This window comes from Apiotrichum porosum, assembly GCF_003942205.1.
Source record: "Apiotrichum porosum strain DSM 27194 chromosome Unknown scaffold_2, whole genome shotgun sequence".
NCBI classification, from domain to species: Eukaryota; Fungi; Basidiomycota; class Tremellomycetes; order Trichosporonales; family Trichosporonaceae; genus Apiotrichum; species Apiotrichum porosum.
Window position 1 is genome coordinate 173,076 of NW_021167109.1, and position 23,053 is coordinate 196,128.

General features: G+C 59.0%; 9 protein-coding genes and 1 non-coding gene across 10 annotated transcripts; 3 read left to right on the top strand and 7 right to left on the bottom strand.

Annotated features, from left to right (window-relative positions):
• Positions 1-45: 45 nt before the first annotated feature.
• On the bottom strand, positions 46-1,180 carry EHS24_004037 (uncharacterized protein; the record flags this gene model as incomplete). Its single annotated transcript, XM_028619670.1, has 3 exons — positions 46-548; positions 598-849; positions 898-1,180. The coding sequence occupies 3 exons, from the start codon at positions 1,178-1,180 to the stop codon at positions 46-48; spliced, it is 1,038 nt and encodes a 345-aa protein (XP_028478642.1).
• Positions 1,181-4,188: 3,008 nt separating this feature from the next.
• On the top strand, positions 4,189-4,898 carry EHS24_004038 (uncharacterized protein; the record flags this gene model as incomplete). The annotated part of the gene is made up of 3 exons (XM_028619671.1): positions 4,189-4,528; positions 4,578-4,620; positions 4,697-4,898. 3 exons carry the CDS (start codon positions 4,189-4,191, stop codon positions 4,896-4,898), a joined length of 585 nt encoding a protein of 194 aa, XP_028478643.1.
• Positions 4,899-5,176: 278 nt separating this feature from the next.
• EHS24_004039 (uncharacterized protein) lies at positions 5,177-7,273 on the bottom strand (the record flags this gene model as incomplete). The annotated part of the gene is made up of 5 exons (XM_028619672.1): positions 5,177-5,345; positions 5,455-5,876; positions 5,939-6,382; positions 6,430-7,018; positions 7,071-7,273. 5 exons carry the CDS (start codon positions 7,271-7,273, stop codon positions 5,177-5,179), a joined length of 1,827 nt encoding a protein of 608 aa, XP_028478644.1.
• Positions 7,274-9,516: 2,243 nt separating this feature from the next.
• On the top strand, positions 9,517-9,601 carry EHS24_004040. The gene has a single exon. It is a non-coding gene; the product is annotated as a tRNA-Arg (tRNA).
• Positions 9,602-10,562: 961 nt separating this feature from the next.
• On the bottom strand, positions 10,563-11,091 carry EHS24_004041 (uncharacterized protein; the record flags this gene model as incomplete). Its single annotated transcript, XM_028619673.1, has 2 exons — positions 10,563-10,664; positions 10,723-11,091. 2 exons carry the CDS (start codon positions 11,089-11,091, stop codon positions 10,563-10,565), a joined length of 471 nt encoding a protein of 156 aa, XP_028478645.1.
• Positions 11,092-11,530: 439 nt separating this feature from the next.
• EHS24_004042 (uncharacterized protein) lies at positions 11,531-13,184 on the top strand (the record flags this gene model as incomplete). Its single annotated transcript, XM_028619674.1, has 3 exons — positions 11,531-12,055; positions 12,108-12,248; positions 12,306-13,184. 3 exons carry the CDS (start codon positions 11,531-11,533, stop codon positions 13,182-13,184), a joined length of 1,545 nt encoding a protein of 514 aa, XP_028478646.1.
• A 208-nt stretch (positions 13,185-13,392) lies between these two features.
• EHS24_004043 (uncharacterized protein) lies at positions 13,393-14,260 on the bottom strand (the record flags this gene model as incomplete). The annotated part of the gene is made up of 4 exons (XM_028619675.1): positions 13,393-13,570; positions 13,639-13,740; positions 13,816-14,065; positions 14,158-14,260. The coding sequence occupies 4 exons, from the start codon at positions 14,258-14,260 to the stop codon at positions 13,393-13,395; spliced, it is 633 nt and encodes a 210-aa protein (XP_028478647.1).
• A 359-nt stretch (positions 14,261-14,619) lies between these two features.
• On the bottom strand, positions 14,620-16,596 carry EHS24_004044 (uncharacterized protein; the record flags this gene model as incomplete). Its single annotated transcript, XM_028619676.1, has 3 exons — positions 14,620-15,828; positions 15,929-16,079; positions 16,337-16,596. 3 exons carry the CDS (start codon positions 16,594-16,596, stop codon positions 14,620-14,622), a joined length of 1,620 nt encoding a protein of 539 aa, XP_028478648.1.
• A 1,277-nt stretch (positions 16,597-17,873) lies between these two features.
• Positions 17,874-20,039, bottom strand: FRS1 (phenylalanine--tRNA ligase subunit beta; the record flags this gene model as incomplete). Its single annotated transcript, XM_028619677.1, has 6 exons — positions 17,874-19,242; positions 19,286-19,588; positions 19,642-19,724; positions 19,776-19,831; positions 19,879-19,933; positions 20,037-20,039. 6 exons carry the CDS (start codon positions 20,037-20,039, stop codon positions 17,874-17,876), a joined length of 1,869 nt encoding a protein of 622 aa, XP_028478649.1.
• Positions 20,040-20,362: 323 nt separating this feature from the next.
• On the bottom strand, positions 20,363-21,819 carry EHS24_004046 (uncharacterized protein; the record flags this gene model as incomplete). The annotated part of the gene is made up of 5 exons (XM_028619678.1): positions 20,363-20,859; positions 20,901-21,138; positions 21,182-21,491; positions 21,551-21,573; positions 21,679-21,819. 5 exons carry the CDS (start codon positions 21,817-21,819, stop codon positions 20,363-20,365), a joined length of 1,209 nt encoding a protein of 402 aa, XP_028478650.1.
• Positions 21,820-23,053: the final 1,234 nt, after the last annotated feature.

A 23,053-nucleotide genomic window follows, 5' to 3' on the forward strand; every position in this document is an offset into this window, starting at 1 on the left:
TGGTGTAGCAGAACCGAAGCCAGTCCGGTTTCAATGCTAAAGGTCCTAAAGACCAGGAAGGGCGACAGGAAGACCACTGGGGAGAGCGACAGGAAGGTCGGTGGGAACGACGTCGGTGGGGAGGACGTCGGTGGGGAGGACGTCGGTGGGAACGACGGAGGGAACGCCAAGGCTGGGGACACTGAGGCTGGGGACACTGAGGCTGGGGACACCGAGGCTGGGGACACCGAGGCTGGGGACACCGAGGCTGGGGACACCGAGGCTGGGGATACCGAGGCTGGGGAGGGCCACGCTGGGGACGGCGACGCTGGGGAGGGCAACGCTAGGAAGGACTCCACCGGTGAGGGAACCGAGAAGACCCTGAACAAGACCGAGGATGTCGTTGAGCAAGCCCGAAAGGTCGGGGGTGTCGCGGACGGAGAGAGACGAGGTGGTCGACGACACAGTGCTAGAAACGGTGCCTCCCAGAGCGCCAAGGAGGCCCTCGACGGTCTTGAGGAGGTCGTTCAACAGGCCGCCGAGGTCGGTCGTGTCACGCTTCGAGAGAGCTGAGGGATTAGCAGATGGTCGCCACTAGTGGTGAGCAGAGAGACTTACAGCTGAGGAGGCCCTCAATGGTGGTCAAGAGAGAGTTGAGCACGTCGCCAAGGCTACCGGAGGTGAGGCCACTGACAGCGGAAGTGACGTCGCTGGCTTCCGAGGTGACAGCGGAAGTGTCAACACGCTTGACGGTAAGGGGGGCAGCGACGCCCAGGTTTGCTCCAGTCAAGGTGTCGAGGAGGCCTTGGACGGTGGTGAGAAGCTGGTCGAGAAGACCGGAAACGCCAGAGAGGTCAATGTCACGCTTGACTGTGTATGGAGTCAGCTTGGTCTTCAAATAATAAGACCTGAACTCACGACCAGCGGTGCCCTCGACTTCGGCAATAAGCGAGCTGAGAGTAGTGGAAAGGGACTCGAGGCCACTGATGTCGACACTAACCGGGGCGAAGATGTCGAGATCGCGCTTGAGCTCGAGGTCAACATTGACCAGGAGCTGAATCTCAAGGATGTCGTTGCGGACGGTATCGAGAAGGGTGGTGAGGTCGTCCCTGCCAGAGACACCAGTGGCAACATGGGGGATGGGGGTGGCGAGGACGCTGCCCAGGAGCGCGAGAGAGCCAAAGAGGACGGAAACGCGCATAGTTGTAGTGGGTGTGGCGGGTAGTTGTAAACGGAGACTGGGGAACAGAAGCAGAGGACTAGGTAGGTGATGAAGGTGTGGTGTTTGCGAGGATGAGAGAGAGAGTGGGATGAAGAAAGAAGAAGAGGGGGAGGGCAGCGGCCTTTATAGACCCACAAACCGGGGGAGCTGTGGTGCTCATGTTGGCCGACTGGGGCCTTCGTCACCTCGCTGGTTCTCTGGAGAGCATTAACGCGAGCTCAATGTCTCCTCTTCATCCCCTGCTGCCCCACCATTCTACCTGCCAAGCAGCACTACGAGGTCACCCGGCTTCCTTAGTCACACGCCTCCCCCTTGCACTAGCACTCTGCTCGTCACCATCCATCACCCATTTGCACCACACCAAGTATGGCAGGACCATGTCAATTGCCACTAACTCGCCATTCATCGCCGTGAGATGCAGGCACGTGTATGGACTAGCTGTCAGGGGTCAGCGGAGTTGTCAGAGCCCATAAAGGAGACGACCCACCACCGAGATGTTACAGATGATCTTTTACTGTGGCACTGCAGCTGTCAGTGTGCACGTCTGGCACTCTGAGAGACACGACAAGCCATCTAAATGATGTCACACTATCCCTCTCCCAACCAAAATAGGCTAAAGGCATTGGGACATAGAGTTTGCCATTCAAGAGCAGTCCACTGCCCGCCGCTGAGAGTGGGCCCCTGAGTTTCAAATGATCTTAGGGCAGAGTGGCGTCGAGTTGAACAGGTCATGTTACGCGCTAGTGTGGAACAATCCTTGTCTAGGCGGCTTTTACAAATCCCTCATTGGGGGGGAGGAAAAGCGAGCAGTCACTTGTACTTTCAGTTTCGCGCCCGACTTTGGGGAAACACAATCCCATTGCAGTGTCTGTGTACCTGTGTCGCTCCTCAACGACATGTGCCGAGGGTGTATCCTGCCGCCCAAGGATCCAAAGACATGTGCAAGCACGTCTATTGCTGTTGGGTTTGTCTATTTTGCGAGGGATCCTGAAGGAGCACGGTCAGAGTGCCGTCTCAATCCAATACTGTCAAGGGAGGACAGCCATTAAAGGCGCGACAATAGCTGGGTTGGAATCAGATCCACAAGCCTTCCGACAGCCACAAACAGGTGCACATAAAGGGCTGGAGTAATTCGTCGGAATGGTGTGGTGTCAGGATATCAAAGAAATGGACGCTCGAAAGGAATATGCATTCGTCAGGCACCCGGGTCCGCCGCAGTCCACGCCCACCCGCAGCAGGCGACGATGGCGGGCGGCCACAGGGATATAGAGCGTGCTGCGCAGATGCATTACATTGAGCAGTCCGAAAGTGAGGAGGACTGGATTGAGGCTCCAAGGGGCCGAAGTACATGGCGCAAGCATAACAGGTACAGCCCATCATCACGCTACGGGATAGGGTTGGCAAACCTTGCACGACATGTCCACAACAAGGCTGACCATTCAGAGCATCAGAGCACTTCAGAGCACCAGTTGCTTGGGGAAGAACGTAAGACAAATTCAGCATATGACTGAGGCTAGCGCTCTAGTGGCTAGTGGTCTAGTGATCCGGGAAAACGATACGGAGGTGCGTGGAGGCGGAGAGGAACAGTCCTCGATGTGCAATGTTGGCACCGTAGCGGAGCGGCGACGGCACCTCGTCCGCGGAGCAAAACAGTAAATACAATGGCGCCATGGAACGACACAAGCCGGCATGCTGTCCACTGTCCGCGGATCCACGGCGGACCCGCCTTCGGAGTAGCTGGCTCTCGGATCTCCGGACTCGGTCGACGGGCCGCTCGGAGGGAACGACCTGCCCGTCTGGATGGCTCCCCCCGTCTGCCACACAAGGCCAGTGGCGCATGGCCATGGTGGGGGCCATGGGCGTCCTGCAGCATATGTACCTAGGCCCTATGTCTACCCCACGTTCTATGCAACTCCTTGCTGTCAACCTCCAAGAGTTTCGCGAAGATGTAATGACCTCAAGGTCCGCGATGAGCTGAGAGCTGAAAAGACTCGCTGTACTGCTGTAGAGTTGCCACTGACGACATCTACCAGGCACCGGAGCCATGCTGCTCGCCTAACTTCGGCCGCGGACTGGGTCCTCCTCAGTTGGTCAAGCTGCCCAGCAGCTCACTGATAACTGAATTTTGCCATTTACGACTGTATCCCTTAGCCGTCGATCGCCTCGACATGAATGCCATTGCAGCGGGGCTGGCATGTACATATACTTTGCATTACGGGCGGAGCCAGACGTTCCCGGACGCGGACTTACATCGGCGCCGCGCTGTCCTCACGGAGACGCTAGTCCGCTGTCCCAACGTTCTCGCGGACTAGTCCAATTCGGCGCCACTGGTAGCGACCTCGCGGTCTTAATTGGACGGTTGCCTTATGTGCTGTGCCATATGTACCTTGGTGGACCTCGTGTTCACCTCGCATCAAGCCTCCTGGTCAACCATGACGGTCCTGCCTTCCTAGACCTGCATTCTCGCCATATATGTGCACTGTTACGTTGAGGCGCCAGACACGTCGCCACTGATACACTGAACAGCCCTTCTCTTCCCCCAAAGCTGGGCTGAGGCCTTATGTACCTCAAGATATTCGCCCCACTCTCAAACAGAACAAATGGCCTTCGAGCCACAGTGTGCTAAATGTTCCACAGCAACAACCTGTGCGGCACTCTGACCCCTCCGAGGCGCTGTAAGCAAACGGCGACGCTTGGTATAATCCGCACACGTGCCATTTCCCTCTCCCTCATACCAGGGAACCATAGCTGGTACATACATATCATATCGACAGGGAACCACGGCCGACTCATTATCAGTTTTGCCCAGGAGACAATTCCCCGCTGATTCTTTGACACTGCCTCCTCTCCTGTGCTGAGACTGAGACCGTTGGGGTTTCACGCAATTCAAGCTCCGCCTGTATTTCCTGAATTCACGCACCCATCTTGCTCCCCGTATTTCTTCGTTCTTAGATTTATCTGTATTCTCACCATGTGACCAGCATGGGATGGTCTCCCCTTGTTTCTCTATCGTATCCGCAGCTGGAAGCAGCAGTCGTCATGGTACCCAGCACCTCACCTATTGTTTCTCTCAACTGAAATCATTCACCCCACCGCCAGTGTCGCCAGATATCTCTGCCACGCCATCCGCCTCCACCAATGCGGAGGGTCTCCTCGTCAAAGCAACTCTTGCCAAGTTGCTCCGCGACCAAAGCCATGCTCAGAACCACGCTGTCCACGCCTCACAGCCGTGGCGCAGCAAACAAAAGCCTGCCAATGCGCATCGCCAGAAGCGTAGAAATCTCGTGTGGCGTTCGTTGGGATGGGCTGTCATCTTCATGTGCTCATGTAAGTTGGCTGCACCTCAGGTACCCTCCGCCTCCTAACATCTACCCAGTCACACTTCTGGGTTTGAACTTCGCATCTGCCGTCAGTGACCAGTGAGTCGGCCCAACATGCCAACAGAGGGCATGCACCTGGGTTGCTCTCAGGAGGACCAGCTGAAGCCGTATGTAGCCACCCACCGGCCCTGCGCGCCTGGACCTACAACCTTTCGTTTATCATCCTTGGTGTCACATCAGCGTGCGGCTTTGGCTTGGTCACAACCACAATGCTGGAACTCGCGGTGCACTCGCAACCTGGGTGCCGTCGTGTCCGGAGTGCACTGGCTCGGAACTCGGCAGCAGGTGAGGCAGGCGTGGCCCAGGGTATGGTGTAATGTGGAAGAAGTGGCGTTACTCTCGGTCCCGAACTGCAACATCTCCAGACGACTACGGAACCAAACCATCCAGTGTACCAGTGTGGCAGCCTAACTAGCTTGTGCTCCATACGATCATCTATTTGCTGCCGCCGTTGTGCTATGCGTTGCAGAGTAAGATATGTCACCCTGTGCTATGTGTTGTAGAGCCATGATATGCATGACAATCCCATACCATAGGGCTAGCACCTAAACTGACAATAACACTAATTTACTCCAGGATATATCTCCGTCCGACTTTAGTACTTCTCCTCGTCCTTGAGGGCCTCGAGCTTCTTCTGTTCACCATCCTTGATGGCGTTCTTCTCCTCCTCAGACCAGGCAAAGTCGAAGTGGTCCAGGTGGCCCCAGTAGAGGGGGAACAGGGGAGCACATGCGGCGCTGGCAACGGCGAGGGCAACCCAGGTCCTGCGTTGTTAGTCCTAGAACACTCGGAGAATAAAACTGTGGCGAAACATGGGACGAAAAAACAAAGAATTTCCCCGATTTTCGCCACCATTTCCACTATTTTACTCACCAGGTAAGGTTAGGGTCCTCGATGACCTTGGAAAGCGCCATGGAGATGGCAGCACCAATAGCCGAGTTGAAGAGAGCCATCGAGTACACGAGACCCTTCATGCGAGGAGGCGAACGGGTGTAGGCCAGCTCGTACGAGGTAACGTTGACGAACAGCTCTCCGACCGCGGGGAGGAAGTAAGGGAGGACCTGCCACCAGAGGGAGACGGGGGAGACGTCGTCACAGGTGGAAGCAAACTCGAGACAAGGCGAGGTCTTGTAGATACGGTCCTGGAGGACGGCGGCGGACACACAGCCGAGCGAGGCGAGGATGAAACCAATGGACATGCGCATCATGGGCTTGATGGGGTGACCGATGCGCTCCATGAAGGGGTACAGGCCGTAGGTGATGATAGGACCGAAGATGATGATAGCAAGGGGGTTCTAGAGGAAAATGTCAACAAATGCGCACCAAAGTGGGACGCGGCCATGATCCTGCCACTTACGAAGTTGTTGAGGAGGTCGTTGGGGACACCGTTAAGGGTCATGGCGACCGACATGTCGTTGAGAGCGTTACCAATGCCACCGTCGGCAAGGATGAAGACGGGGATGATGAAGAAGACGGCGCATGCCGAGAAGGTCTGGCGAACCTCCTCCACGAACTGGGCGTCCCAAGCAGGGGCGGCCTCACCGCGAGCAAGGACCTGGTCGGGGTTGGCCTTGCCCCACCATGCGTCGTCACCACGGCCGAGCTTGCGCCAGCCACCGTTGGAGAGACAGATCTTGACGACGCGCATAGCATCGGGGACGACGGTGCCCTGAGGAGGAAGCTTGACGAGACGAGGCGAAGCCCACCAGAGGAGAGGCGGGAGAGCCATGTACATGATACCGGGGACGAGGAACGCAAGCCAGAAACCGACGAAACGAGCCGAGTACTGGGTAGCGAGTTGCTTCAAGATGTTAGTAAACGATACCCCAGCACCAGGGAGTGACTTACGCCAACAAGCGAACCGACGTTGATACACAGGTAGAAGATCAAGAGGTAACGCGAGATGGTGGCCTGGGGGTCCACAATGACCTTCTCGCCCTTCTTGGTGTACTTGATCATGGGAGTCTTGATCGGGCTCTGGTCACAGAGCATGGGACCAAGCGAGGGCTTGATGAAGCCGGCGGCGAAAGCGAGGATGATGATCGAAACGATGAAGGTACCCAGTGAGGCGTTGGGAACGGCAATGACCTGAGGGATGGCGGGGATGACGAGGATGACATGGGCAATGGCGCCGATAGCGGTACCAACGCAAATGGTCTTGAAACGACCCCACTTGTTGTCTGCCACGATACCACCCCAGATAGGAATGACATAGGCGAGGAAGGTGAACATCTTGGTCAGAGCAGAGGCCGGGACGGAACCAAGACCGAGAGCGCCGGCCGACTGGTTGAGGCCGAGGTCACCGGGAGCGACAGCACCGGCACCGTTACCGCCGACGGGGAGCTTGTTGTTGATAAAGTTGTTGAAGGGGCCCGAAGTACCGTAGTACGAGGCACGCTCTGTGAACTCGACGGCACACATGAGGATGGCCACGAGACTAGGTATGGAGTGAGCGGGTGCGCATCATGTGGCATGCGACTGTCACTCACGGCATGCCTGCGGGGATTTTGCGAAGAGTGTGCAGCTCCTCGGTAGTGGGTGCGTATTCGTCCTCATGGTCGGCCGAAGTGACCTCGACAGCGGGGCCCTCGGGGACCTTCTCGTCGTAATCGTACTTCTCCGACTTGGTCTTGTCCTGGTGAGGGACAGACACAACGTCCGCAACGTCGTATGCTGGGAGGGCGGAAGACATGATGGGTTGTGTGGGGGAAGCTGCTGCCACAGACCCAGCTGTATTATGTATCGTGCCCCCAGCGGAGCTTGGATCCAGCTATCTCTACCAATGAAAGCACCCTTAGTGGGCACTGGCACACCCGTCTACCATTCAGGTTATCCCTGTGCCCAACAACCGCAGCGTTCACGCTGCGGGCAACTGACCGGCCACTGGCTGCACGCCGCCCCATGTGGGGTACTAGCGGCAGTAGTTGGTGGCTCCGCCATGCCAAGCCACAGCCAAGTGGTCAAGATGAGGCTCAGATTGCGACAGGCATCGTGCACCTCGCGGTCCGTCACGGGGACACAAGGCACAACCTGCCTATCCTGCTCGTTGCTCTAGGAATAAGCTCAGAGCGCACGGTGGGCTGCGCATTCGGACGGCTCACGCGGGTGGGGGGTGGGGGGGACCAACTGGCTGGTGCCACTTTTGCCGATTGTCGCGCCGTCCCATCATTTGCGCTTGGCATGAGCCATGTTGGGACCAGACTGCGCCATTTCGGCACCTCCGGGTCGGGCAGCGATGGCAAATGTCCAGCAGGGTCCCAGCGATGGTATCAGACTGTGCCGGGACCACGATACCGTCTGGCAGATAAGTCGCTTAACGCCAGAAGCACCACCAGGGCGGGGACAGGATCCCAAATGATGGGCCCAGCCAGACTGCCACAGGGGGGTGCTTCAGGTTCCTTTCTCTTCATCCTGGGTCTGCGACTTCCAGTCAAAGCTCAGATCTAAGAGCAATGTTCCATATCGCCAAGGACTTGGCCCACATGTGCCAACGTGCTGCAACTTGATCGTCCAGGTGTGTCCTATGCCACAGCGCCCGCGGCGCTGCTCCCGGTCCACCAATGCCACCGATGCGTGAGGATCCAACGAGGATCCAACGGTGCCAAGGCTATCAGTGCTGGCATTCGGACCCGGGTGCTACCACAGTGTTGTGCGGCAAATAGTCCAGGCACACCGGTGCGCCAAGCCGTGTGCACCATGTGGGTCGTTTTTGGCCCGGGTGGTCCTATTTTCCTGGATTTTCCTGGATTTTCCTGGGGTCCATCGCATCCCGCGGCTCCGAAGCCTTGGCCTATCTAATCGCCATACACCGTCTCGTCTCCGCTGTGCATTGCGCAGGTGCAGTATGGCGTCACATGAGGACGAGAGTAGAGCAGAGTAGTGCCCGCGGTACATCCATTGCGGGTATTGCCACATCCATTCCCGCCTACCGGCCGAACTGCCGAGCTCCGGCAAGGTGCGGCGCGTCGCTATTTACTGCCCACCACTGGCCTCCACAACGACCCCGCGCAAACCGGCTTTGCCGCCCCCTGTCGAGGCACACACCGTCCGCTGGCCGCTGGACGTCCCCGGCCTCGTCGTGATTGTTCTGAACCTGGAGACTTGGATCTCGGCACAATGCGGAACTGTTCGTCACCCACATGTGTCATCGGCGTGATACGAACGCGAGATTGATACCAAAAGGTGCTATTTCACACTCTATCAACTGTATCCTTGATAGACGTCAATTCTACCTCAGGCGCCTATCGGACAGACAAGAATAGCTACGTCGCCCGCCGCGCGGATGTGCTTGTGTTTGACGAACGCTTTACGCACTGCGTTTGTCTGGCCCCCCACAGCTATTCGTTTTGGTGTCAGCTGTCCCCTGTCCATCTCGTATCTCGTTTATGTTCGCCATAGGGGGACTGGAGACCACGCATGTACGTAGATGCTGACCCTCCGTGCACCTCGTGGTGGCATTAGCTTGGCGAGACCCACGACGACGTGCCGCATGATCGCACTGAAACGGCCAAACATGGTGGAGCTGCCAAGGTGTGGCTTGATCTTGCCCGCGCCCCGTATCCGCCTCTCTTCGAGTGCGGCACCGAAACCCGAAATGGGTTCAGTGTCCAATGTTCTGGGCCACTACCAGCTGACGCTTTGGATTGGGTGTATGTTAGTCCGGCGTCTGCGTTGCAGATTGTTGACCTGATATAATGATCGGGAGGATCAACGCCTGGTCAGGTGTTTCTTTCCCTCCAGGAGAACGCGTTACCTGAGCAGGAGGGGCCATTGAAGAGCCAACCGACATCACTGCCTCGCTCATGGGTAGCCAGAGCACCCGGTTCACACTCCCCGCTGTACCGGCAGACACCGTTGGCCACAGTTCGTATGAAAATGCATCGACAAGTTGGAGGAGCGATCTCGGCGGAGGCAGCAGAAAGAACAACATCTTCCGGTCGCGTGGCCAAATGGTACGGCGTTTGACTACGATTCATCTTCGTGTATCAAGAGATCGCGGGTTCGATCCCCGTCGTGACCTTTTTGGAGCTCTTGAGGGCGTGGTAGAGATGCATGGAGGCCAGGAAAGGTTGAAGGAAGAGGAGAGGAGTTGGAAGGAAGGAATGGTGTGGCGTCCGATGACCATCGGCGATTTCCGTTGTGGAAGTTTTATGTTCCGTCGTCTGTTGCTGAGATTTTGCTCATGGAGTCGGCGTTCCGTAGTCTACAGCCTCTACAGTGGAGGTTGACAATGTGTAGAAGCCTTGGGACCGACATGTGAGCCGCCGCAACGCAACTTGCCATACCGGCTGCGGCGACACAGCCATCTGGCCGAAGATCACCGTCTGCGCCACCATACTGTCGGGTACAGAGAGTGTCACGAGCCTGTGGCGGTTCACCAGAACTTTGACGCATCATGTTTGCTCTAACGCGAAGACCTGGAAGGCTCAGCCGAGGCCAGTCGGTCCGGGAAGGCGCCGCACACGGTCCGCGTTGTGCCACTCATGGCTTAGAGCCCATACGCGCCACTTTGTCCACCCATCTGTGCTCGAGTGACTGCCCTGTCAGTTCTGCCTGCTGATCATACCAAGCGTCCGCTCTCTACAACCCAGATGGGCAGGCACTGGATACCCAGTCTAATGATCCTATGCTGAAGAACATGGGTTAGGACATTGACAGTCAGTGGGCGACAACAGCGCCCCATAGGGCCATGTAGTTGGACACATGTCGCCTCCTCTTCGTATGTTTACTCTCTGTGTGTTGTGGTCTGTCTAGGCCTCGGTCCAGCGCCCAAACCCCAGACAAGACCAGTTCCAGACCCAAACCCCACACTCCACCCCTGTCCCAGCTTCGTGAAGCATCACAGCCATCTGTCGCACGCGACCTGGTTTGTGGGCAGTCCAAGCCTACTCAGCGACGAGACATGTACAACATACATCCAGATACTCGATCGTGTCCACGGTAGTGCGAAAATCGACTCCTTATTGCGTACTCGATGCGTTCTAGCGGGTGGCGGCCTTGCCGACAGCCCAGATACCCTTGCCGACCATCTTGATGGCGCCGCCAGCGACCTTGGCTGCGCCGTGCCCGATACCGCCAAGCACCTGCGTAGTCAGTATCCTGTACCTAGCACAGCTGCCCTCTTGAGTCGAGTGCACTCACCTGGTCACGGCGGTTCGCATCGTTGACATTGTCCCAGCCTTGGCTAGCAGTGTTGGTCACGTTGTTCCACACCCCACCCTGGGCCGGCTGCTGGTCCTTGCCGTCCCCCTCGGCTACTTTGCGGTGGTAAGTTGGCGCGTCCTGTCCTTCCTTGCGCTTCGAGGGATCCACGTATTTGGTGGGGTTGACCGCGACTGGACGAGAAGGAGCGGGGTTCTGCTGGCGCCAAGAGGATGTCTGGGCTGGCTCGACGTCGTAAAACTGGGCATAGGACGAGGGGGGTGGTGGAGGCACGCCGCCGCCGCCGTGGCCCTTGCCCTTCTTGAGGTCCTTGAGGGATGAATAGGAGACTGGTTCTGGGTATGACATGCGGTGGGTTGTGGAGGAGTGAGGAGCGGTGGTGAGAGTGGACAACGTCGGTCGGGGAAAGAACCCCCCGCAACAGCGCCTCCACCCGGAGATCACGCCGAGCCACCCCCAGGCCGTAGCCAGGGAATAGCTTTGGGCGGCCACACCTTGCATCAGCCCACTCTTTGTGCTGCAATGAAACTGCAGCGACGTCCTTCTGATGCATAGCATCGCACATGGAAGGCATGACACTCTCAGCACCATCACCAGGCCTCGTTTCCATCAGTCTTGCTCTCGAACGACATTTCCGGCCCGGCTGCTAGGCACCACATTACCCCGCATCCCCACCGCCGCGGTCGTTTGGCCCCTCGTCTTCGCCGTCATAAGATCGCGGAGAAGTGTCCATCACGTTCTCTTGAACACATCACAACAATAACAATACATTTTAAAACATAGAACAATGTCCTCGACAGTCGACGGCGAGCGGGAAGATATTGCAGACATGGCAGACGAGCATGCCGTCGACGACGCGCTCCCTCACGACCCTGTCCCAGCCGCCAAGCAACCCGCTCCAGACGACGTGGTCTCCGACACGCCCACGCCGCCCGCCCCGGGTTCGGTGCCAGCATCAACCACGGTCGACGAGGACGAGCGAGAGGCCGCAGCACTGCACGAGCCGTTTGACGTGCCTTCAGCAGACGACGTGGTGAAGGACGAGCTCGTCGCTGCAGCACCGATCGCTGGGGAGGAGACAAAGACCGAGGAACGGGCCATGCCCGACGGCCTCGACCCCAGCCACGATCACGGCCCCGACTCAGTGCTGGCACCGACGCGCGACGACGAAGACACAGCACCCCTCCGCGAGATCGGTGTCGATACGCCGCCCCCAGATGACAGGCAGTGCCGTATTTGCCTTGGGGGACCCGACGAGGAAGCAGAGTATGGACGGCTCATCAGCCCATGTCTCTGTGCCGGCAGTATCCGAGTGAGTTCAGCTGGGGAGGACGCTCCAAGTGTGACTTAGCTGACGGCAACAGTATGTTCACAGTAGGTTGCAGCGACCACCCGCCATTCTGACGTACAGTGCAGTGCATCAACCAGTGGCGAGAAAGGGGCACCAATGCCGTAGGTTGAGGACTTCAAGGAAAGTTGCTAACTTGCACAGAAAGGCTTCCTCGGTTCGTTCCTCGGTAAACACCACCTCCCCCCACTGACCTCCTGCAGAGTGCCCGCAGTGCGGATACGCGTATCACATCCGCCGAACACTGGTCTACGGCCTCGCACGCTCGCGGCTCGCCATCGTCGCGTTGACGACGTTCCTCTTCATGACCATGACCCTCGTTGCGGGCCACTTCCTGCTAAAGTACCTGGTGGCCGCGGCCATCGAGGCCGACGATGCCGCCAGAGCAGCCGAAGCCGCCGCAAAGGCAGCAGGTCTCTCCGCTGCAGACCTGCAAACCGACACCACCGGCGGACACTTTGACGGCGACTTTTGGGAGTCGGAAGACGGCCACATGGTCATGTACGTCGGCGGCGCGACGCTGGTGTACGACGTGGTCATCGAGTCGATCGAGACGTTCCTCATCTTTGCGAGCGACGCGTACGACTATCTCCGCCACGACGCTGGCTGGGTATCGGTCCTGGCGCTTACTTTGGTTATCCGGTTCATCCTCGGTCTCGCGCTCCTCGGCTCGATCAGCTTCCTCACCTTGCTGGGCTCGCTGTCGCTGTTCGCGCCTCTGCAGCTCATCCACACTCTGCGCGGCACAGGCCTCTTTGACGGTATCCGCCGCCGCATGAGTGGCCGCAACGGCACCATCCTCGTCGTCACGTTTGTGCTTATCGGCATTTTCAACAGCATCGTGCAAGTCTACGACATCGTCCAGTCCCTCACGCTCAAGATGCTGCGGTATGTCGAGACGCAGATTGTCGAGGTCAACTCCCCCGAGGGTTTGCGCGCACGCCAAGAGCAACACGTCCCCGGGTGGTGGGGCCGGTGGTGGGCCGAGCGTCGTTGGAGGACGATGAGGGGATGGTACGAGGTGTGGCTCCGCGGATGGGTCAACGTCAAGGAGCGTGTGCGACAGTGGAGGGCCGGACCAGCTTTGGCTTGAGTATGTAGTTTGAGCAGCGTGGAGGGCTAGGCGTAGTCATGTCATTACGGATTTCTTACAGTCTACAAAAGTTTAGGCAAGGCAAGGGCTAGCACCCAGAACAACTCCCTCTCCTCCCGGCTCTACGGAGGAGCTGCAAATATTATCGTAGACTGTCGCGCGTCTTTAAAAAAGATTGGATGGTGTGAAATAGAAGAGATCCCAAAGGTTACTGGGTCTCGGCGAAGACGGCGTCGACGACACTCGTGGAAGTTGCAGGAGCCGCAGTGGCTGCACCGCCTGCGTACACTGTGATTCCCTTGCCGTCGTGCCAGCGGCCATGCTTGTCCCAGTGCCCGCCGTTACGCTTGCGGTTGGCCTCTGAAATACCGTCGCCGACAATCGCACTGCGGTATCGCGTCAGCCACCCATGTCCGTCCGCCTCCCATGTCCACCCGAGGTAGATCTCTCGTACCTCAAACGCAGACCCTTGAGCCTTGCGAGAGCCTCGAGCCTCAGTCTGGGCCAGCTTTCCCGACCGTTATCTCGGCTTGGCTTGGGGCCCTCGTCCAAGAGCCTTTCTGGCCCTCACACGTCGAGCCACGGGATCAAGCACACCATGAGGAGGATGACTCCGACGGGAATGACTAACCCTACAACCAAGTAGATCACGAATGCCCAGAACACGGCTCCAAAGAACCTGCGGCGCGCGCGCATGAGGGCAATGTCGTAAGGCGAGATGTAGACCAGGACACCGCCGCCCTCGGCCTGGGCCGGCGTCTGGGGCTGGTAGATCGGTTGATGCTCGCCGCCGCCGCCGCTGTGCTGGGCGTACTGTGCGTGCTGGTTCGGAGCGGGGACGTGTACCCGGCCAGCGGGGTAGATGACTTGGTCGTGGGAGTCTGGGGCGCGGGTGGTCAGCAGCGTTCTCCTTGACGACACGGACGGACACGAGTCGGGTTGGTATCAGTCGTGTGACTCCGAACACACTCACATGGAGGAGGAGCAGCGTCCGAGGGCCCTGCGGGGGTGGCCGCGACCTGTGCGTACGATGGGCCGCCCTTTGTGACCTTGGAGTCGTCGTTTGTGGTCACCATTTGTGTGTTGTGTTGTGGTGGGTTGTGAGAAAGGACGAAATGCACCACAAAGGACGCGCAATCCTTTGGTGCGTAGTTTGCGCACCGCATGGTGGTCTGGGTGGCGCTTTGGGTGGCGAATTTGGTTCCGTCTGTGCGACGTCATAGGCAATGTTTGGTGGCAACCGGGTCTCTTGGACGCCGGTACGCCGAGAACTGGAGGAGAGAGCCAGACGTGCAGACGTCAACAGTCAGGTGCATGCTGCAAGGGGGTGCCGGGAACAAGGATTACTGCTGTTCGCAATGAATGTCCATTAACGATGTATGTGCTCTATTGATCTATATTGATTGTTCTTCTTCTTTCCATTCACAATTTCTGCTCAAAGCTCCGGCTTGAACTTTGAGTACGAGCGAATGCGCGCACCCGTGTGGAAGAAGACCAGAGGGATAGGCGCCAGGACCAGAGCCAGAAAGGCCAGGAGCACCATGGACCAAGTCCCCTGCCAGCCGAGGTTGTGGACCATGCCGGTGGTGAAGAGCGGGAACGCGCCGCCAAACACCGAGCGCAGCAACGTGTTTGCCGCGATGGCGCTGTTGGCAAACGAGCGGTACATGTCGATGAGGTAGATGATACCACACTCGAAAATGAGGACCATGCCGCACATGCTGAACGAGAGGGCGATGATGGACGGCCATGGCGACGAGACGAGGGCGGGACCCGTAAAGGCGAACCAGAACAGGCCGATGGGGAGGAGACACGCGCCGAGGCCCATGGGGAAGAAGCGCTGCTCGGGGACAGCGTCTTCGCCACCGGAAGCCTCCACAACGCGCTCGTACCGCTTCATGTCGAGGATAATAAAGGCACCGCCAAAGAGGATCCCGACAAAGACGGCAAAGAAGGGCGCCACAGACACAAAAGGGCCCATGCCGCGGTACTCGCCGAAAATGATAGGCACAGCTCCCATGAGCATGTACAGCAGGGCGTAGACAAAGGACATGTAGACGGTGATGACGAGTAGCATGGGTTCGGTAAACAGCATGCGGACCGGGCGGAGGATGTAGCGGACCACAATGTCGCGCGGGCTGAGTGTGATGGTGTCGAGCTCGGCGTGCCACGCCCAGTTACCCGTCTCGCGACGGCGGTTGGCGGCCGCCTTTTTCAGAATGGCAGGCGCGTACGCCTCGTCCATGAACAGCGTGAGGAGGGTAGTGACGAGCACGCCAAACGCGACCATGAACCACTCGGGCCAGCGCCAGCCGTATGTGTCCGACATCGTGGCGAGTCCTGCGCCGATCAACGGGCCGAGCGCAGGCCCGCCGGCCGTGGCGACAGCGAAGAATGCCACGCCGGCCTGCACGTGGATGGCATCGTAGACGTCGTGGAACCATCCGCCGCCAATGGCGTAGGGTGCAGCACCGAACACGCCGCCCATGAAGCGGCCCAGCATGATGGTGGCCAAGTTGCCGGCGCCGGCGGTCTGGATCGAGAACATTGTGCCGAGGAAGATACCGAGCACGAGCGGCCATTTCCGCCCCAGCACCTCGGAGAGGGGACCGAAGACTTGGGGCCCAAAGGCAAACCCAAAGACCTGGAGGTATGAGTTAACCAGAAGTACAGGAGTGAGATATCAACCCAGCTGTTGAGACTATGCAAGGGAAACTACACAGCTGGGGGTGGGCGTTACTCACAAACATGCTGTTGGCCAACTCGGCCACGACGCTGCCGACATGGAACCGCTCGGCAATCTGGCTGCTGGTTCCGCTGAGCACGGCAGACCCAATGCCCGCCCACAGCGTCGCAAGGGTGATGAGCACCGTCTGGAGGACCTTCTTGGTCAGCCTGGTGCGTCAGCTTGGTTCACTGTCCCCATGGCCCATGGCGTCATGGCATGATTGGGGAAGGGGAGAGAGGTAGTGCGACCCTGGGCGGAAGAGTGTTGCGTCGGAAATGACCTCCGACGCGTTTTTGGACAATCGCGTTTTGTCGCGTCGCAGACATGCAGACAACGACAACAGCACAGCTGCGCATGCATGCGTGCATGCGTGCGTGCGTGCGTGCAATGGCCAGAAGCCAAGGTGCTAGGAGGTGCTACTCACGACCAGTTTTGCGGGTTGCGCGGGTCCGCCTCGCTGTCAAAGGTGACGACGAACGCGTCCGTCTTCTCGAGGATGGCGCCGACGAGCTCGATGGGCACCTCGCCGCGCACACGGCGTTCCTGTTCCGGCGACCGGATGCGCTTGAGCGTGGACGTGGGCGAGGAGGGCATTGTCGATGGCGCAGCGGTGGTCGTGGCGGAGTGGGGGAGGGAGTGGGGGTGGGGGTGGGGGTTGGCCTCGATGTCGTGAGGCAGCGTCATGGCGGGCAAGGAGCGTGGTGCGGTGATGAGAGACGAGTACGAGAGTGGGGAGTACCGATGCAAGCACGATAGTCTTATGTGTATCCTCTCGCCCTCGGCGACCGGCCACCCTCTCGCGAGCACACCCAGAAACGTCGTAGATTTTGCCCGCTCAACGCGCGCACCAGAGGTGGTGCGACACGAATCGCCGACCGAGATGATTACAACAACAGAGCCCCCATCTCCGCAGTCCTCCTTGCCGTTCTTGCTCTGTTGTTCCGCCCACGCACCGACCACCGACGCTCCCTATCTCCAGGCTCCAGGCCGTCATGTCCTTGACCAGCGCGGGAATGGCCTCCGGTGCCCTGGGCGAGCAGTCTTTTGCTGCCATAAGCCATACATGGGTGGCGAGGTGGACGAGGCCAGGTGCGGCGACTACGGGTAAGATCCCAATCCATACCTTTTCCATGTTTCCAGGGTCTTAGGATTTAGGACGGGCATGCGTGGAGATTGTGATGGGTTTGATTTTTTGTTGTTGTTTTAGGTTTGGCGAGAGACGGAATTGCGGCGAATCTGGGCTGCGTGAGTCGCCGCAGTCACACCCTTTTACCCAACCACCTGCACCTGGCTGCTGCTTTCTGCAAGTCCGACGCCGGAGACGGCGCGGTGTAGAGAGGTTTGGAAAAGTTGAGTGGATGGGATGATGGGACCGACGTCTTGGCACATGTGCATGGGGGTGACTAATCATTGACGTCAGTGGATCAGTGGGAGCAAGGTTGGTGCATGTCCGTGTGGGCAGGTTGTTCCCCAGCAACATCTGGTCAGTGGGATCAGTGGCTGGCGGGGCTTCAGGCCGAAGACTATTGATGGCTCATGGCTGAGCATGGCGGCAACGGCGCCGTTGTGGAGAGTACCCCTTCCGTTGGCATGCATGTATATTGTCCGAGTATGGCTGTGTTTTGCCTTCCGTTGCCCAAGAGGCCAAAGAAACACACTACGTGCGGCGAGCGGCGCTTTGCGGCACGTAGTGTGTTTTTCCCAGGTCCCGAATTTTCTTAGTAATATCATTAGTAATCTCATCAGTAATCTCATTAGTATTGTGCTCAGATTTGTTAATATTGGGTCCCGAACAACAAAACACTGCGTGCAAAGAGCGGCAATTCACCGCGAGTCAGTGGCCTCGGACACTCCTGTAAGTACCCCTTGCTCGCCACACTCAAGCTGTATCAGGATGCATACCACTCCTCAACCTCGCCCTCGCCCTCGACCTAACTGCGTGCCGCACCACCTCCGATTTATTACAACAGGGGCTCGACGTCAATCTCGAGCGCCGACGCAGGACGCGTGAGCTCAAAGTTGGCAAGCACCGTAGGGTGGAGGATACCCAGGGAGCCGAGCTTGATGTCGCGCGCGGCAGCGGCACCGGGGAGGGCACCCTTGAGGGCGCCGGCGACGGTCTCGAGGGCGGAGCCGGCGGCAGCGGCAGCCTTGGGCTTGGGGCGGTAGAAGACGGTGGCGGCGCGGCCGGGCATGAACGTGCTGTCGGTGGCCTCGGCAATGTAGTATCCGTGCTCCTTGTCCGACTCTGCGCGCTCGATGAAGGGGATGGCAAGGATCTGCATGATCCTGTCCAGGAGACCGTGGACGACCTCGAACCCGGCCTTGCGGTCGACGTAGACGGCGCCGAGGCGGCGGTGGTTGCACGACCTGCGCTCGGCCTCGGGGGCCTGGAGGGCAATGTCCGACACCTCAAAGACCTTGAGGGGGAGGGGGAGGGCCTTGTTCTCGCGAACGGTCTTGAGGAGACCGGGAAGCAGGGACGTGCGGACGACCTGGAACTCGATCGACTTGGGGTTGGCGAGCGCCACGGCTGTCTTGCCCGGGTCGGGGCGGTTGAGCCAGGCAAAGTTCTCGTCGTGCGAGCACAGGATGTAAGGGAGGGCCTCGACCCAGCCGGCCTGGGCACACTCCTTGCGGAGGACGTCACCGAGCTTGTTGACAGCGTAGGGCTTGGCGACAGTCGAGGTGGTGGGGAGCGAGGTGGGGAGGTTGTTGTAGCCAAAGGCAATGGCATAGTCCTCCATAATGTCACACTCGTGGAGAATGTCCGAGCGGGTGCAAGGAATGTCGACGTCGAGAACGTCGGGGTCCGAGGCCGAGGGGCGGGCAGCAAGCGACATCTTGGTCAGGAGCTTGCAAGTCTCCTCGCGGGACAGGTTGAGGCCGGTAGCCTCGTTGAGGTACTTGTGCGACGCGGTGGTCTTGCGAGGGGCAATGTTCGGGGTGAGAGCGGTGGTGCCGTCGGGGTAGTGGATGAGGACGGGTTCAATCTCAAAGGGAACGGCGCAGTACTCGGCAAACATGGTGGCCATGAGCATGACGACAATGTCGAGCTTGGTCTTGTCGGTGGCAGTGACGTCGACAAAGATGTTCTTGGTCTTGCCAGGGATGATCTTGGAGTGCTGCGAGTTGATAATAGGCGGCATCGAAAGCACCTTGTCGTTCTTGTCGTAGATGATGGGGTAGGCAGGGGCGTCACGGATGATGTGCAGGTACTTGTTAAGATGCCTGTCCTGCTCAAAGATGGTCATGAGCTCGGTCGCAGTGTGCTCAGTATCCCGGTTGAGGGGGGCAAACTTGATCTCGTCGGGGTTCTTGCACATGTACCTGTGATGGTGAGCTTTGAGTCTTCATGACAGTGATAGCTCACCTGAAGGGGCCCTCGATAGTGTCAAGGTCATGGGTACCGATAGCCACAAAGCGGCGCATGCGGCACAGGTTCTGGTGGAGCTTGTCCTGGAGGTCGATGAACGACTCGTACTCGAGCTGGCTCATGGGACGCGCGAGGCGGAGGACGGCGCTGGCGAACATGGGACGGAGGGGGGAAGTAGAGGCCTCAATGTACGCCTCCTGGAGGACAGCGGGCTGCGACAGAGTAAAAGTGGGGGGAGCCTCCTTCTCGAGGAAGACACGGAGCGAGCGGGCCAGACCCTCGACACAGAGGAGGTCGTAACTGGACACACCCGTCAGCAGGGAGCGCAATCGTGGATAGCCGCGTCGACGTACCGGTTGGCGGGGATCTCAATCTTGAGCTGAGGGGGAGGGGTAGGCTGGCCAGCCTTGATAGCGGCCTCGACATCCTCGGTGGTCTGTACCAGTCAGCACGTTGTACTCCCATGTGCGTCAGTCCGTGCACGTACGTCCTCGTCGAGCTCGATACCGAAGTCGAAGCACAGCTCGTCAAACTCTTGGGTGGCTGTGGGATTGTCAGCTCGGTTACTGGGGTATGACAGCTGTACTCACTGTACTCGCGCTCCAAACGGCGGTAGAGGTCCGCCTTGTCGACGGAGATGGTCGGCTGTTGGTGTCAATCAAGGCGTCCACGCAGATGGCATGGGTCATCATCGGTCTGTGTGTCTCGCCGACGCCATAGCTGCCGCAAGAGCGCACGGTCAACGTACCATAGTGTAATTTTACTTTTCTACTGTTAGTCTAATGGGGTAGAAGGCGTAGAGATGGTCCTTGTCTATAGGGAGACGGCGGCGAGACCCAAGATTGTGGTGGAGAGGTATAGGGTGTGGATGGGTGCTGTTGGCGGCCCGACATTTCAACGAGTCAACGAAAAGACCCACCACGTGGATTTGATCCCGCTAAAACACGTCCCAAGACGTCCCAGGTGGAGGACGACCAGCGGCCAGCGGCGTAGGGACGTAGGGATAGCGTGCTACAAACGTGTGATGGTCGGCTGGGTATTGCCATGCATGGTAACTTCTGTGGACACTACGCCTTAGAGCTCGTCATGGACATTCTCCTTCTCCTCCTCCGCTTCCTCCTCAAAGTCCTCGGCCACCTCGGGCTCTGGCGCGTCGACGGGGGTGCCGCTTTCCTGCTCGCCAGCCACCTCCTCGTGCTCGGCGTGAGGCGACTCGACAGGAATGTCGAGCTGGGGCTCGGCCTCATCCTCCTCCACAGGCTCGGGGGCAGGTGCGTCCACGGGGCTGGCAGCCTCCTCGTCCTCCTGCTCCTGCTCGGCGGCCTGCTTGGCAGCGAGCTTTTCCCGGCGGAGACGGTCACGGCGCTCAGACTCCTCCAGCTTGGCGCGGCGCTTGGCGTCTGCGTCGTCCGTTGCCTTGTCCGTCGCCGAGGCCCTGGCCTTTGACGCGTCGGAGGCGGCGGGCTCAGGCTCAGACGCGCCCTTGGGCTTGTCGGCCGACGAGGAAGGCAGAGGGGTGCCGCTAAGGTGTGCCTCGAGCCATTCGAGGATGGCGTTGAACTTGAGCGCACCTGGGATGTCAGATGGAGCCTCTCTACCCTATCTGACTTACCGTCATACTCCACCACCTCGGCCCTCGAGGCGCCTACGGGCCAGTACACGAGCCTAGCGGTGTCGCGCTTGTCAGCGGCATCGTAGACGCCCACGGTGGAGAGGACCTCGTGCTTGGGCGTGTCGCGGACGTAGCCGAGGAACATCTTGCCCGAGAGACGGTGTCCGAGAACCTTCCAGAGGAAGGGGATCGACGGTGCCGAGGGGTGTACGAGGAGGGCGTGCGGGAGCGCGGGCTTCTGCCAAACGTCAGCAACCAGTTACCAGTGCCGTGAAGCTCACCTCGTCGAGGAACTTGGTCACGACCGCATCTCCACCCTCGTCTGCGCGGTACTTCTTGACACGCTCCGGGATCAACGACTTGGCATACTCTACCATTGGGCCCCTGTTGCGCTGACCCTCGTATGGACGGGCCGCACCCTTCTTCCCCCGGGGAAAGGCCTTGATGGTGGGGTACCCCTTGACATCGTGCTCGGCGCAGAGGCGGCGGTTGGCCTCCTCGTTGCAGTTGACGGTGTAAAAGGGGATCAGAGGGGCGAGGGACTGGGCCGCGGAGGAGAACTCGGGTCCCAGGTTTTTGCAGTGGCCGCACCTGAGGAGGCAAGGTCAGTTGTTGATGCCGTTGTGGCCAGGTCAACTGTAATAGCTCACCAAGGTGCGACGAAAGCGACCATCTGTGTCAACGGTCAGCGTGTACACTTCATGGGAAATCAAGGCGCTGTCGAGAACGCTGTCTGCAGCGCCTCATCCGTCTGACAGAAAGACCATCTCCCACTTACCGACGCGTGCTCGACGGACATGACGCGGTTCCAAGACTTGCTGTCCAGTTCCTTGACTGGCTCGCGATACATGCCGGCGGCGAACAGCTGCGGCGCAGTAGCGAGGGCCGCCAGGGCCAAAGTCAATGCTGACCAGTGCATGGTTGTAGAACGTGTGTGTGGGTGTACCAAGAGAGCAAGACAAAGGAGGTATGTGAGCAACAAGGTGGGACCGGCGAGAGAGGGGTGATGCTGCGCTGGCGCAGGACGCGTGAGGTGGAGGGCCAGCGTGGAGGTAGACAAAAGAGATTACGTAAGGTGACCAAAGTGGATCGTTTTGCCGGGGATGTCTACTTTACAGCCGTAAGGTAACGGGCTAACGGGATAGACCACACATCGAGCAGCGAATACACAGCAGTGCATCAGCTGCAGCCTGACGTCGCCAGATGTCTCTCGGGGTGAGGACGTACACACCCAGACTGGTCATCAAGGGAGCACACGCGAGTCTCCCGATTCTTTCGGGAGCCTTTGGGAGCAGTGGAGCCTTGGAGTGGCGCGAGCGAGACCGGTGGGGTAGGGGTCCGAGCTGCAAGGGACACAAGGCATGGACAGACAGACTAGCAGCGACGATATAGAGAGACGTAGAGAAAGAGAGAGTGTGTGTGTTCGCAAGGTTCACGTCAGCCGGGCCAGGAGTAATCCAACAAGTGGCCAGTGGGCGAGAGCTCGCATTCGGAGAATCGTTATCGTCCCCCACCCGTTGTTCGCTATGGGTCCTTGTCATTGCGATCGACCACAGGCCACAGGCCACAGAGCAGAGAGCCAGAGTGCCAAGACGTGTGCGTCAGCGGCGGCTCTTGCTCTTCGTGCGCGCCTGTACGACGGCCGTGGCCGGGACGTGCCTAGCCGGTGGTGATCCGAGTCGGGAACACACTCCACCCATATGACCCACCCAGTCGGCGCTGACGAAGCGTTTGGGTAAATTTACACTTCCATTCCTCAGGCCTCGTCACAACACTGCATTAGGAATATTTTTATTACCCCCCCCGCAGACCAATGCAATTAGAGGAACGCCCAGCCTTACTCCTTTTGCCGGCTGTGGCTGGTGACTCCATCGTCTGACTCGATCGAGAGGGGGATGACCCGACCCAGACGCCGCCCACAGCCGGAGGGAGCAGCCAACAACCACAACCGAAGGCAAGAACGTCAGCGGCGGTGGCAACGACAATGTGTGGTGTGGCCAGGGGCAACAGGGGGGTGGGGGGTGGGGGGTGGTGTGTGTCGGGAAAGTGGCATCTGCACCGCAGCAACAGCAGTGGTGTGTTCTAGTAGGATCCAGTACGGCCGGATGGGATGAGATCTCGGTGACTTGCAAGGGAAACAGAGGGAGGGAGAG